This window comes from Gymnoscopelus braueri, assembly GCF_963280865.1.
Source record: "Gymnoscopelus braueri genome assembly, chromosome: 20".
NCBI lineage: Eukaryota > Metazoa > Chordata > Actinopteri > Myctophiformes > Myctophidae > Gymnoscopelus > Gymnoscopelus braueri.
In genome coordinates, this window is record NC_137622.1 from 23,239,531 (window position 1) to 23,253,775 (window position 14,245).

The following is a 14,245-nucleotide window of genomic DNA, read 5'->3' on the forward strand; positions in this document are numbered from 1 at the left end:
CAAGGTTTACTTGCTCCATAATTTATCAGTGTCTGCTGTGGTGTCTTTGGCCTGTGGTTCTCCGTCCCAGTAGTTTGGGTCTGGATCTGACAGAGACTGATTGAAACGGACGGAAAGATAAAACACAGAAGATGGGCAAGCGGTTCAATGTAAGATTGGTTTTCAAAAGGTTGGCTTTTTTTCATTGAGCCCAGACAGTGCTTATAAAACATTCATGTCTTCCGTCCATGCCTCGTCATCATCTCTACTAGAGTACATTGTTTATTCACTGAAATTAGAATTGTATGGTTTGGAAAGAAAATGATAGAGAGAGAGGAAGAGGGAGATGGGGACATTTTTAGTATATCTGTGTGTGCTTGCATGCGCGTCCACGTGCCTGTGTGTGTGTGTGTGTGTGTGTGTGTGTGTGTGTGTGTGTGTGTGTGTGTGTGTGTGTGTGTGTGTGTGTGTGTGTGTGTGTGTGCACTGTGTGTACATTATCATCAATACTTCAATGGCTAATATGGGGAACAGCTTGTAGCCAGGGTAGAAGTTGATCAACAGTGACATCTAGTGGGGATATTTGTGAACTATATGTTAAAATGATTTTTATCTCTTGTGTGTGTGTGTGTGTGTGTGTGTGTGTGTGTGTGTGTGTGTGTGTGTGTGTGTGTGTGTGTGTGTGCGTGTGCGTGTGTGCGCGTGTGTGCGTGTATGTGTGTGTGTGAATAGATACCTCTACAAGCTGAGGGACCTTCACTTGGATGTGGAAAACTACACTGAGGCAGCATACACTTTGCTGCTCCACTCTCGACTCCTGAAGGTTAGACACGCATGCACGCACGTACGCACAGAAAAGCACACACATCTGAATACACACGGCTAATGAGATTCTGAACAGGGCAGTTTATTACTGGACATTGTAACTCAGCTACATCATTTCCAGACCCCCTGTCTGTCTGCAATAGGAGCCAAAGGATTTTATTGGTTGACAAATGGGCCCCATGACGCGGGACCACTAACCGATGAATTTCCGACTTTACTTTATGACACAGGGTTTGATAACACGGCTTGATTGCTATGGTGATTTATGCACTGTGTGTGTGTGTGTGTGTGTGTGTGTGTGTGTGTGTGTGTGTGTGTGGGGGGGGGGGGTGTGTGTGCGTGCGTGCGTGCGTGCATGCGCACGTAATTATCTCTCTGTGTGTGTGTGTGTGTGTGTTTTACACCTCACATGTATCTTCATCTATTTTATGGAGCACTTACAGACTCACAGGAATAAGAGCATTTCCCCGTTTCTTTCTACAACCCCACCACCCCTCCAAGTATCATTACATCGCAGCAGTTGAACTCGTTCTAACTGTTCTTATGGCCTCCATTCATCTCTACTGTCAGCCCTACCAGGCCCAATTCACACTAATAGACGGAGCCAGCTGGAGAGCACAGCATGTAGTAATTCTCTTCCACACGCTGTCCTAACCAGCTTGCACACTTTGAGCAATTAGGAAACTCTACAACGTTTGGAGGGTTCCTGGACTAAATGTTCCTCAAATCCTCTTTATACTCAATATTGTCGCAGTCGGGCGGAAATTGTATGTCCAAAACAGTTATACTTTTCAGGAAATAGAAAAAGCAACTTGTGCTCCAATGATACTTTTTATTGGCTTCATATCCTATATTAAAATCAGACTCTAACAAATCATACAAGGATCCATATAAGGAGCTACACGTCAACGATGATCATATATGGAGTTCCGGGTTGACCATGATGTCCGAATATGGAGTCCATGAAGTCACTCATAACCTCTTGAGTAACCATGGCGGACATAACCACTTTCAAGTAACCTGGCGTCTCTATTCTAGGCATGTCTTTATAGGCGAAACACTGTCATCTGACATAGTATAAAAGCAGGGTGTCAATTGGGTATGGCAGGTGCAGGTCCAGAAAAAAAAAACGTGCATTTCGGGGGTTTTGGTAGGTTTGACCCCCCAACAAATTTCTAGGTGTCCCTTATTTTAATCTCTGGGAGTTGGCAACCCTAACCTTGCCATATACCTTAGCTTTTGCTGAACTGACGCCACTGTATAAAAGGTCATTCCAGGTCCAGTCTACCAGGCACCACAAATTAAAAACAAAACAAGCAGAGACGCATGCTTCATCATTTTTATACTGGTCGAAAGTGACTGCTGAATTATATTCATGGAAATTGTATAATTATGTTCCTCCAATATTACATCTTCAGGATAAAATACTCTGTAATTCAAGTGATGATGAATGAGTGTCTTATTTAATTGATGTCCTGAATGGGTACTGTGTGAGTATACGGTTTGTTTTCTTTGTTGCACTGCCTGCTGAGCCAGTGTGTGTGCAAGACAAATAACCCACAGGGATAAAATAGAATGATGATAATATAGATTTATTCTGTTCTGATAAAGGCAGAGCACTTTCATACGACTCATTGTAGCTTTATCAGAGCAGGTCCTTCCATCCCTCTGATCTTATAAGAGCTGTTTCTGACAAAATTTAATGAGAGTGAAAAGTGTGTTTGTATTTCAGATCAAGGTGTCTGTGCCTATACTCTTGACACACATATATCATTTTTTGTTCTTTCTCACTCTCTCTCTTCTTCTTCCTTCCTCTCTCTATCATTCCCAGTGGTCAGATGACATGTGTACCCAGATTGACTTCCCTGGTTCCCAGACCCAGCGGCAGCTCAAAGAAACCCTCTACGACACAATCATTGACTATTTTGACAAGGGCAAGGTGGTTATGCCTTCACAGTGTGACATGCAGTACATACACAGTAACGTCCTCTGAGAGTGTAAAAATGGGCCTGTAAGGGTCCAGTTTTACACACTCAGGGGTTAAATTAGCACTCCAAATTATTCACTGTACTGTATGTGGTCAATTCAAGCTTGGCATTAAGCTGCTTTGCCTTGATTGTAAATGTGTTTTTTTTGCACTACATTTAGATTTTACTTTTGAGGAGCAACTGTTTACTTTCAGTCTGACTCTGTGCAGTACAGTATATAAAAGAGGCAGTCATTACCATTCTGCACACAAATTGTGCATGGATATTTCTCTCCACTCATCAGGGGACTGAGAACAGAGCAATTTAATAGCCATATCCACCATGACAGCTGTTAAAGATTTATTAGTAGATGGTCTAATGAAGTAGCTTACACTTCTGTTTCTGTCCTTTGTGTGTGTGTGTGTGTGTGTGTGTGTGTGTGTGTGTGTGTGTGTGTGTGTGTGTGTGTGTGTGTGTGTGTGTGTGTGTGTGTGTGTGTGTGTGTGTGTGTGTGTGTGTGTGTGTGTGTGTGTGCGTGTGCACGCGGCGTGTGTAGATGTGGGAGGAGGCAATCACGCTGTGTAAGGAACTGGCTGAGCAGTTTGAGAACGAGATATTTGATTATGAGCTGCTTAGCAAGAGACTGGTAAGATGAAAGAGAAAAACACGCTTTCATGCACTCATTTAATGTCCAAGTTTTGTGGAGTTACTTTTTAGTTCTGTCTCCTCTGAATTCCCTTCACTAGAGGCCAAGGGAAAAATGTAGGAAAAGTTGGGTTTTCACCCTAGCAATAGTAAATTAATTCTGTTGCCAACTATAGACAGATCATTGGGCCTCATTTACAAAGCTCTTTGTACATTTCTACTACATTTACTGTAGGTTTGCTACTAAGAAAGGGTGTGTACAGCCTTTATTTGTGTGCATCTCAGGTGTATCAGATGATGAATTCCATGTTCATAAATCAAACGCACGTTCATGTGTGCATCATTTGCATTGTTCCACGCCCCGTTTTAAGACCATAAAAGGCAACTGCAATATACAACACAAAACCAACTTCAGCGTGGTGAGAACTCCATAGTACCCACGGCATCGCTCATCAAAAAGAACAGATCTTCAAGGTTACAAAACTTCACATCACAGTGCTTTGACAGCTTGTAGATCTGGTTTATTTGGCAAGCGAGTCACTTACGCGGATCAGCTGAACGTGAATAAAGTATTCCTCTCATGTAGAAGAAAGTTGCTATGTTTAACATCACAGGATCAAATAGAAATACCTTCCTTCACCTTTGCTGAGGTACAAAAAAAACAAAAACGCATTCAAACATGATGCTAGAATCCAGGACATACTGGAACGCCACAATCCGTCTTTTGGCTGCTGAAGGAGTGCTAAAATGGTCAAATGCTTCCGTTAAGAAAAAAAATTCCGCCCTGCACGCTTTTTACATTGGCTATTCAAAAATAGCAGATATACAAGTTCACAGCTGAGTAGAGTGAGTGCAGAGTGCATAGTACCTGAAAATGTGTCTCTCTGAAAAGTGTCTGTCTCTCTCATCTCCCTCTCTCTTTCTCTCTCTCTCTTTCATTTGTTTCCTGCAGGTGATGCAGTCCAGATTCTATGAGAGCATTATGACGATCCTAAGGCCTAAGCCAGATTACTTTGCCGTGGGCTGGTATGGACAAGGCTACCCTCCCTTTCTTCGGGTTAGTATGCTCAAATGACCTCTGTTGTGGGGAGCTAAGGTGGATAGCTAGTGCTTTTTTAAATAATGGCATTATTTTCTCAGCCACCAAATAGCGAACATAAACAGACAGACACACGCTCCTTACTGTACATGATTCTGATTCATCCTGCTTTGTAAAATGGATACTGTAGTGTCTGTAAGAGTCTCTAACAAGGAAGGACACGCATAGGAGGTCCAATGTAAGCCTAGTTGACAATGTAAAGATGTCAACTCATTCATGGAGGTACAGGCGAGGCAAACTCTTTTTTAGGAATGTCAACTTTTGCAGCCCATAACTCTCTCTCACACACACACACACGCACACACACACACACACACGCACGCACACGCGCGCGTGCTTCTTTGAAACAGCACCAATAAACACTGTACCTCCTGCTACCTTTTTTTACCCAGCCTTATGGCATCACGTTATGCACTCACCTACATATGATAGTAATGTTTCTAAATAGCATGTATTGTACACACTTGCATATGATGCTGATGTTTCTAAAATAACATGTACACACCTGCCTATGATGCTAATGTTCTAAACACTGTATCATTTACACGTATATACCTGCTTTCACATACGCTATCTGTTTGTATGTACTGTATATATCTATTTTGTTTTCTAGCTCTTTCCCTTTGCTCTCACTCTACATCTATCCTCTCTTCTCACGGAAGGAACACAGCAAAACGATGGAGCGCACATGAGAAAAATAATTTCACCCACTGCTTCTTTACACCTGTAAAGCTGTGATGTGTCAAATAAAGCTGATTTTATTTTATATTCTTATTCTGACACAGACTAGCTCCTAATGTCCTTTTCCCATTTGTTCAGAACAAGGTATTTATCCACCGTGGGAAGGAGTACGAGCGTAGGGAGGACTTCCAGAACCAGTTGATGAGCCAGTTCCCCAGTGCCGTGCGTCTCAACACCACCACCATGCCCGGGGATGACATCAGGAACTCCCCCCTGCAATGTATCCTATACACACATGTATTCAAATCACAGGAGAAGCCTACACAGCAGTTGTAAATGGTGCATTCATATAGCGCCTTTAGTGGAGCACTCCATGCAAGGAACCAACCGGCTCATGGGGAGCAGTTAGAGGTTCAGTGTCTTGCTCAAGGACACAAATCCATGTGGGGCCGGGGATTGAACCGGGAACCCTACGATCAAGGGCAGATATATACGGGTGGGCCTCTCCCACCCAGATTGAATCCGGGCCCACAGAGATTGAGAGCTTTCCCCACCATATGAGATCCATGAAATGTTATGCGCGGTATACAGTAGAATCGCATTATAGCAGACACTCTTCTAGACAATACTTGTGATTCCACCAGACACATTTCAGACGGCTCGCAGAAGTGGCAAGTGTGCGCCTTCCGCACAAATGCAACTTGTCTATATTTTTCCACATGCCACCATAGAAATATGGTCATATTGACCTAAGGTCATTATAATATCTAAACTAATAAAAACTCACCCGGATTTTTTCCAGGTCCAGTCATTAGAAATGTTCTGTAACCGCAAGTCCGTAACTGCGTCCGATTCCAAGGTGGCAACTCTCTACCTCCAGAGCCAGTTCCGACCCTCAATTGTATAGGTTTAGGTTTAGGGATCAGCATGGTGTGGTTCCTCAACATATTGCTCCAGATATCCAGTGTTTCACGGTGCAACCTGTCTTGGAAATCCCTCCTCGGCTGAAGAACAAACCTGTCCCTGACCAGATTATCAAGTCAGTTCCTTCCATTACCGTATATCTGTTATTACCTCATAAAGTACCTTATCGTAAACTTCAAATACTGTTACAAAATGATCAGCTAATGTCGTTATAAATCAATTCTGATGATGTAATCACCTTTCAAGTATTATTTTATCATCACGATGAGACAGGAGGCAGGAGAGAGCATAAAATGCAATTCTCATAATGTCTCTCTCTCTCCCTCTCTCTCTCACACACTCTCCTTTTCCCTCCCCAGTTTCTACAAGTCCAACTATGTGCAGCGTTTCCACTACTCCAGGCCTGTGAGAAAAGGGCCTGGGGATCCCAACAATGAGTTTGCTGTGAGTGACTGCCTCAGTTACTGCTGTTGTCATGTGTAAACTTAAAAAATAAATTACAACACATCATCGCAGTCACTCACCTGCCTCATTCGCTTTATGTTGCTCAGTAACTTTAGGTGCACAGATAGTTTTATGTAATCTACTGTAGTCTTTCAAAGTAGAATGGTCTGCACTCACATGTTGCTCATATTCACGTTCCTTCTATGGGGAAGCAAGCACACAGCATACGGTAGCCGTTTCGGTTTGTCCTTACAATTTACAATTTAGGCATTCAGCAGACGCTCTCAACTCTTTGACTGCCAGAAATAAAACATCATTTTGCCACGCCACTGCCAGCGATTTTTCAAGTGTTTTCACTCACCTTTGAAAAATCATAGAATATTTATCTCCAGTATGATCGATCCCCCGATCGCTTTAAAAGACGTATCCAAGTCTTGTAGAATTTACTTTACTGGAGTTTTTCCATTTCCTTTACTGGAGAATTGGGGGGAAGAAAGTGAGCCGCCGCGATCATCCGTTCCAGGCCAGTTGAATGAAGGTTGTTTTCGCCAAAAAGCAACACAAACAGCGGAAAAGCCATTCTTCCAGATCGAATTACAAGGGAAAGAACGGGCTGTTCGTTTTGCGATCACGTGACCCGCTGCTCCTCGCCTTCTCTGGGATCCACACGGTGACCCATAGGCGAGCGAACAGCGCCATCTGGTGGAAAACCACAGAAAACACAAAATCTCGTCATTGGCGGTGTGGGCCATAGCAAAATATGACGAGAAATCTCGTCATTGGCAGCCAAAGAGTTAATCCAGAGCGATTTACAGTAAAGAAAGGAAAACACGAGGTATTACATCAAATGCACAGAAATTGTAATCTAGGATCATAGATAAACCAATAACTTATCATCAGTTTAAACAGTATAATATTTAAAAAAAAATCTGTACATTTAAACTATACGCGCTATAGGATGCCAGGTTCTCCTTCAGTGTGTATACGACAAGCCTCCACCTGTGATGATTCTCATGTGTTTACTGGTGACTTAAAGGTCCTTGATGGTGTGAGCAGCTGTCATGGCCCCACTGTCATGTGAAACACATCCATAACACATTTTCTACTTTAAAACACATATATTCTTGAAAATTATTCTTCTTTTTGGTATACATGTAACCAGGAAAAAGCCCATTGAGATACAATCTCTTTTTCAAGGGAGACCTGGCCAATACATGCAGCAGAACAGCATTTAAAAGTTACATTGACACATTATGATGATAAAGTACATTAAAACATCTTCCAAGTGTTCCATGTTGTGGGCACTCATTATGAAAAGACAGTTTTTCCCAATGTAGAAACAACCCTGGGAACTTTTAAAAATAGCAGCCTGCTGGACCGTGTTTGGTAAACAACTACAGTAACTGCAAAACTAATAAATGTACTCATCTTGACACCAGCATATTGTTTGTTTCAGAATTGTTCAGTATAGAAGAGTGAATAGTTTGTTAGATAGCTTACTTTTGCCACTGATCTTATTTCCTTCTCTCCTAGTCCATGTGGATTGAGCGGACCACCTTCACCACTGTCTACAAACTGCCAGGGATCCTGCGCTGGTTTGAGGCCACTGACATGACACATGTAAGTTAATGTACTTTTTGACGTGCATGTATTTTATTGACGTGCTTCTTAATTCTTCCATCTGCCTCACCTTTATAACTCCTGTCCTTTCTCCTTCTGTCTCTGTCCTCCTTTCATGATTTCTGACATCTCTTTCTCTCTGTCCCTTTCCTTTTCACTTCTATCCCTCCTTCATTCCCATCGTCTCTCTTTCGCTCCTTCACCTCACACTCAACCCCAAACTTCTCCTGCTCTCTCCCACTACTCCCCTCCTCCCTTGCAGACCACCCTTTCTCCATTGGAGAATGCCATAGAGACCATGGAGTCCACTAATGAGAAGATTCTGACCCTGATCAACCAATACCAGGCTGACCCAAGTCTTCCCATCAACCCTTTGTCAATGTTGCTCAATGGCATCGTGGACCCAGCTGTCATGGGTGGCTTTGCCAAGTATGAAAAGGTCAGAGCTCAAATATCACACTACAGTAACACTCTGCTCATCACATATCCATAGCCTCATTTGTTCACAAAGACAACAAGAAAATAGCATTTCATCAGCACATTACCGGTACATTAATAAATACATTAATAACATTAATGTCAACAAGGAACAACAAGGAGTTGGCTGAGAACACAGCAGGTGCTGCTGGTGGGCCTCGAACTTGATACGCAGCAATCAGTGTGTATTACATATACTGATAATGTACACAAATTATGCGGTTCAGATATGTTGCCTTTTTTGCTCTTTTGTCTTATCTGCAATGTAATATTGTATATTGTATTAGTCATATGATGACTCGGAGTTAAAAGAAACAACAAGAGAAGAGGAAGGGTAGAGGTCCAATAATTTCATGTGTAGCATCTTTCATAGGTTTGTACTCAGCATTTTTCAATATGATTACATATCTTCAGGAAAGTATTAATTCAGAATAAGTATTAATTTATTTCTTGTGCCATGAATTATAAGCTTAAAATCACACTTCCATTTTCTGGATCAGATAGAGCCTTTAACCCAGTGTTGATATCATACAGTATATCCTTATCACCCACGCCAGCACTGAAACTGATTTAATGTCACAAATTCCACTGTCCAAAGGCTATAAGATTGTTAGAGTGGAGGTCCCTCATAATCCTAAATGTCATTACTGCTTACCCTCACACACCAATAAATGTAATAATATCCCAAGTGTGGGAGATCAGTCCTGTTAAAAACTGCCTGCAGAGGCAGAAAAGTCAGTTATTAATTTCCAAACTGCCAGAGCAGGTGAAAAGTATTGCAACCGTTTGTTCAGGTTGTTTTTAATATTTTCTGTGCGCCAGGCGTTCTTCACAGAGGAATACACTCAGATGCACCCAGAGGACAGAGACAAACTGCTGCGTCTCAAAGACCTCATCGCATGGCAGGTACTTTACACACACACGCGCACACACACACACACACACACACACACACACACACACACACACACACACACACACACACACACACACACACACACACACACACACACACACACACACACACACACACACACACACACACACACACACACACACACACACTAATTATACATTTTGTATCTTAGACCCCATTACTGGGTGCAGGGATCTATCTCCATGGCAAGAGGGTGATGGACGACCTGCGGCCGTTCCATGAGCGCATGGAGGAATGCTTCAAACAGCTGAAAAAGAAAGTGGAGAAGGAGTACGGAGTGAGAGAAATGGTAAGGAGAGATAAAGAGAGGTGAAGTTGATTCATATGTTGTTTCTCTCCATAACCCTAAACAACAATTTTAATAATTGATGCAGTTGCCTAATTAAGTCGAAAAGGAGAAGTCTACATCTGGGAGATCAAAGTGCTCCACAAACCTTGGGAGAATAGCTTTGACAAGGGAGGATTGGTACCCATATCCTCCCTGGTAGCCCTGGTAGAATTAGGAGGACTTAAAGGAGTATTTCCTTTTAAAACACTTGTGGGGTCATTTTCACGTCTACTCAGGCTTTTGTGTGCACCCCAGACAGTTTTTAAGTTGCTTGATTCAATGTTTAGATAGTTGGTATTAATTTGATCAAACATACCCCCTGCATACATATTGGGGCGGCCATAGCTGAGTGGTTAGTGAGCCCGCCTAGGGAACCAGCTGGCCCTGGTTGCCCCAGGTTCGATTCCAGGCTATCCCAGCATATGTGCCGATGATATGAAATTTGTCCCTGAGCAAGACTCTTAACCCCAATTGCTCACAGGTTCTCATTGGAAACAAGACCGCAAGGACTTTCATGAACGACCTGTTAAAAGGAATTATCCTTATCCTTATACTGTATATAAGGCCATTCAACCTCAAACCTACGACGTTAACCACATTAGACTCATTGAAAACACACTTCCCTGCTTCTGGTGACTGATATTGTCCTTCTAATGAATGGGGAGACCATTATTTTACCCGTATGTAATGACTCTTACACAGAGGTCCGTGTTTGTTTTTGTCTCCCTCCCTCATTTTGTCCCCGTCATCTATTCCTCCTAGCCGGACATGGATGAGAGGAAGTCCAGTCGTCCTCGCTCCATGATGCGCTCCATCCGTCAATCCATCATCTCCATCTCCTCCCTCCAGGGGTCTGAATGTGGGACCCCAACCAGACTTAGCGTAGACAGGTAACACGCACGCACACTCACACAGAGTCTGTCCCAGATCTGCAACCTTTTCTTTTTGTTTGAACGCATCTCTGTCATTTTAGAGTTCTTTGGCTGTTCAAAAATAGCAGATATACAAGCTCATAGCGTGGCACCAAGTGCTTGTGGTATGAGCTTGTTGTAGATCTGCTATTTGAAAGATCGTGAAAATCTATGAATATATATTTCTAAAGCGAACATTTGTAACTCAAATCTTTGCTTCTGGAGGTCCCTGGAACAAAGTATTTTACAAACTTTTGCTTAAAAAAATATGTATTCAAAGATTTGCACACATTTTCACGATTTTTCAAAAATAGCAGATCTACAAGCTCATAGTGCTCACTCGATGCCGCGCTATGAGCTTGTATAAAGTATAAAATAATGGTTATAGCTAAAATCTAAAATGACACAGATGCGTTCCTGGATTGAACAGGTTAAATACTGTGTCCAACCAAACCCTCTCCCTCTCTTCTGTCCACTTTTTTCTCTCCTTCTCACTTCAGAGACTTCCCCCAAGACACCCCGGCTGACGCGCTGCTGCGCTCCAGCGGCAGCATGAGCATGAGCGTGGCAGAACAGGGGGTAGTGACCGTGGGCGACAGCGAGGTCAAGCTGAGGAAGAGCAAGAAGAAGAGGAAGAGGAGCAGCATGATCTTCATCACAGAGGAGAAAGAGAGGAACAGTTTTTTGGACAACAAACGGGTGAGTAAGAGGAGTATGAGGGAAAAGGGGAAGAGAGTGAGAAACAAAGAGAAAGAAGAGTGAGATGTGAGCATGTATGTTGTGGGGGACAAGAGACACATAATTGACTAGCTAATTGACCAGACACATGGTGGGCATTTTGCTCTTTCATCGCACGATGTAAGAGCAAAATGGTGGGGGTAAAAGTTATAGCCTGATGGAATGTGCAAGCAAGCGCTGTCAGAACTCTTCTCCATAATCGTGAAATTAAATTAAGATGCTACAGGCACTTAAAACTGCTGATGGTATCTATTTTACCTCCAATGTAAAACACAACCAAGACTTGCATTCTCTCTCTTTCACTGGACGTGACATGAGGTCCTGTTGTCATTGTGTGATGTTTGTCAGTGTTAGTTGTGAAGGCTCTATAAGTTTGCGGTTGGTATACGCACCAGAGGCACCCACAGAGAGTACTGTCCATGTACTGTGTGATATTCTGTAGTGGTACAGAAGATCCAGGCCATTGAGTGTGTGTTTGTTGTTTCTGTGCCCTCTGTCTCCCTCTAGCTGTCCAAGAAACAGGAGTTCCGCAGTGACACCAACCTGTCCGAGCCCAACGAGCCTGTCGGTGTTCTGACAAACTCCAGATCCCTGCCTGCCATCACAGGTGCGTAAAACAGATAAGACACGCAGGCATGCACGGCACGCACATTATGCACGCAAGCACGCATTAAAACTATAAAACTACCTCTGTCCACAGGTTTGTCCCTCTCAGTAGTGGCTGGTATGGAGGAGGTGGAGACGGCCAGATCCAGGAGGGACAGTAAGACCCGGTCTATGTGTGGGACCACCTCTGACCGCACTCCAGACCGCCGCTCGAAGGGAGTCATCCAGCTCCTCTTCAAGTCTAAGGTACAGGAAGGAGAAAATATAGTTTTTTAGAGTCTCAACAGAATATAGCCAAGTCCTGGGCCCTGAAAAGTCCGGCCATGATGTAATGTACACAGGTAGGGTAACAAATACTCTTACTGTAAGTGTCTATTTTATGTGCCATATGGTATTGATTGATGCCTTGTTTACCATATTAACAGTGTGTATGTGTTGTGTGTACGTGTTTCTGCATGTGCCTGCATGGGTTTGTGTGTGTTCAACAGAGCTCCAAGTCAGACGATGTGAAGCATGGTGATACAGCCAGAGATAATCGTTTCTGATACACACCTGTGCCAGTGATTCTTCTTAATGCCTTCAGTGACTCGCTATGGTTTTCAATTGTATTATTATATACAGTAAGGCTAGTATTGCGACACGTGCACTCATGCATGCACTCTCTCTCTCTGGGGGTGTCAGGATTAGTTATGCTTTAACATTGTACCATTGGACCATTGATTTGTTTTATTCAATAAAACCTACTTTAGTTGTCTGACCTTTTTTCATTAATGCAAATACAGTGAAGCTAAATACTACCTAAAGAGCTTTCAAATCAATTCAGCTTCTACAAGACTGAACAAATACAAGCAATCCCATTGACACGGTTGATTAAAATGGATCCTGTTAAACTCCATTTCCTGTTTTCTACATTTGTTTGATTGATAGAATCTGATGGAAAAATGTATTGCATAAAGTACATGGTGGTCCCCCTTCCTTCAAAACCACTTTCAACATGATCATGCCATTAATTCAATAAACGGCAAACAATAACAGCTGCTAAAGTCAAATTTCATCAGGTGCAACAGACAGTGGAGACCATCAAATGGCACTGGATTTGCACAATTGAGGCTGTATTGTAAATGCTTGGACTGCAAACTACATTTAGTACTTGCATATCTAGCATATCTACTTTTTTTTTTAAATTTTACATGTTTTTGTCTCTCTGTACTCCTGGATGTGGATGGCAGATCCTTGGCGCTGGACTCCAGAGGTCACTGATCCATTATATACCCCTTTTGTTTTCCTGTGAGAAATGTAATTTGTAATTTGAGTTTATAAAGGAATGATGTTGTCCTGAGATTTTGTAATCATTTGTGCATGGGGTAAGTCTCTACACAGTACAATCCTGAGTGTTGATTTAACAGAGTGAGAGTGTAAACATGGCAGTGACTCAGTGTTTTAAGTATGTAAGCAGATATGAAGTGTGATTAATATTGAGATGAGTAGGTGAGTCAATTTCAATGAGTGACCCAGTCACATTGATGAAAAGCTACCATTGTCAGGAAATTCAAGGGGGAACATTGTAAGTCAAGTGTTGTGTATGTTTACAGTGTTGTGTTAGTAAGTGGTGTATCACTTGACTTACAAACACAACAATCAAACTAACACCGGTACAACTAAAGGGCACTAACAATCCAGCAACTGAAGAACACAAGGCAAGTGTGTCTCAATAGTCTCTGATGGTCACCAGCCAGTGTTTTTTGTTGAGCACCTTTGTTTGTAAATTCACCAACTAAACTAACTAAACTGAGCGACAGGTGATGAAGATGCAATTGCAAAGATATGATCTATTGTTTTATTATTTGGCTGCTTTCTCTCTGGAGCCAATTAAAAGCTGAGGAGTAGTCATAAAAGGTCATCGGCGCAGTAGTTCACCGTAGCATCTGCAGTCTCCACTGTGAATCCTCCCTGACCCCAGCATGTGATCATGGCTCATGTCTGTCAGGTAATTAGGGTTGGGTCAGGCAAGTGACCATGACTCATATACAAGTCAGAATATAGTGCTGTTCCTTTTAGAATTTT

At 42.5% G+C, this 14,245-nt stretch overlaps 1 protein-coding gene across 1 annotated transcript in view; it reads left to right on the forward strand.

Annotated features, from left to right (window-relative positions):
- The window catches only part of dock2 (dedicator of cytokinesis 2), a 133,006-nt gene extending 119,486 nt beyond the window's left edge, over positions 1-13,520 (forward strand). Inside the window, exons 36-51 of the mRNA XM_080416413.1 lie at positions 712-802; positions 2,636-2,743; positions 3,328-3,417; positions 4,369-4,473; positions 5,335-5,476; positions 6,154-6,235; positions 6,480-6,564; positions 8,098-8,184; positions 8,447-8,623; positions 9,484-9,567; positions 9,750-9,887; positions 10,689-10,816; positions 11,338-11,536; positions 12,083-12,182; positions 12,276-12,427; positions 12,670-13,520. Of these exons, the coding sequence (XP_080272539.1) occupies positions 712-802; positions 2,636-2,743; positions 3,328-3,417; positions 4,369-4,473; positions 5,335-5,476; positions 6,154-6,235; positions 6,480-6,564; positions 8,098-8,184; positions 8,447-8,623; positions 9,484-9,567; positions 9,750-9,887; positions 10,689-10,816; positions 11,338-11,536; positions 12,083-12,182; positions 12,276-12,427; positions 12,670-12,726 (1,825 nt within the window). The 3' untranslated portion in view covers positions 12,727-13,520. The remainder of the gene's footprint in view (positions 1-711; positions 803-2,635; positions 2,744-3,327; positions 3,418-4,368; positions 4,474-5,334; positions 5,477-6,153; positions 6,236-6,479; positions 6,565-8,097; positions 8,185-8,446; positions 8,624-9,483; positions 9,568-9,749; positions 9,888-10,688; positions 10,817-11,337; positions 11,537-12,082; positions 12,183-12,275; positions 12,428-12,669) is intronic.
- The last annotated feature ends 725 nt before the right edge of the window (positions 13,521-14,245 follow it).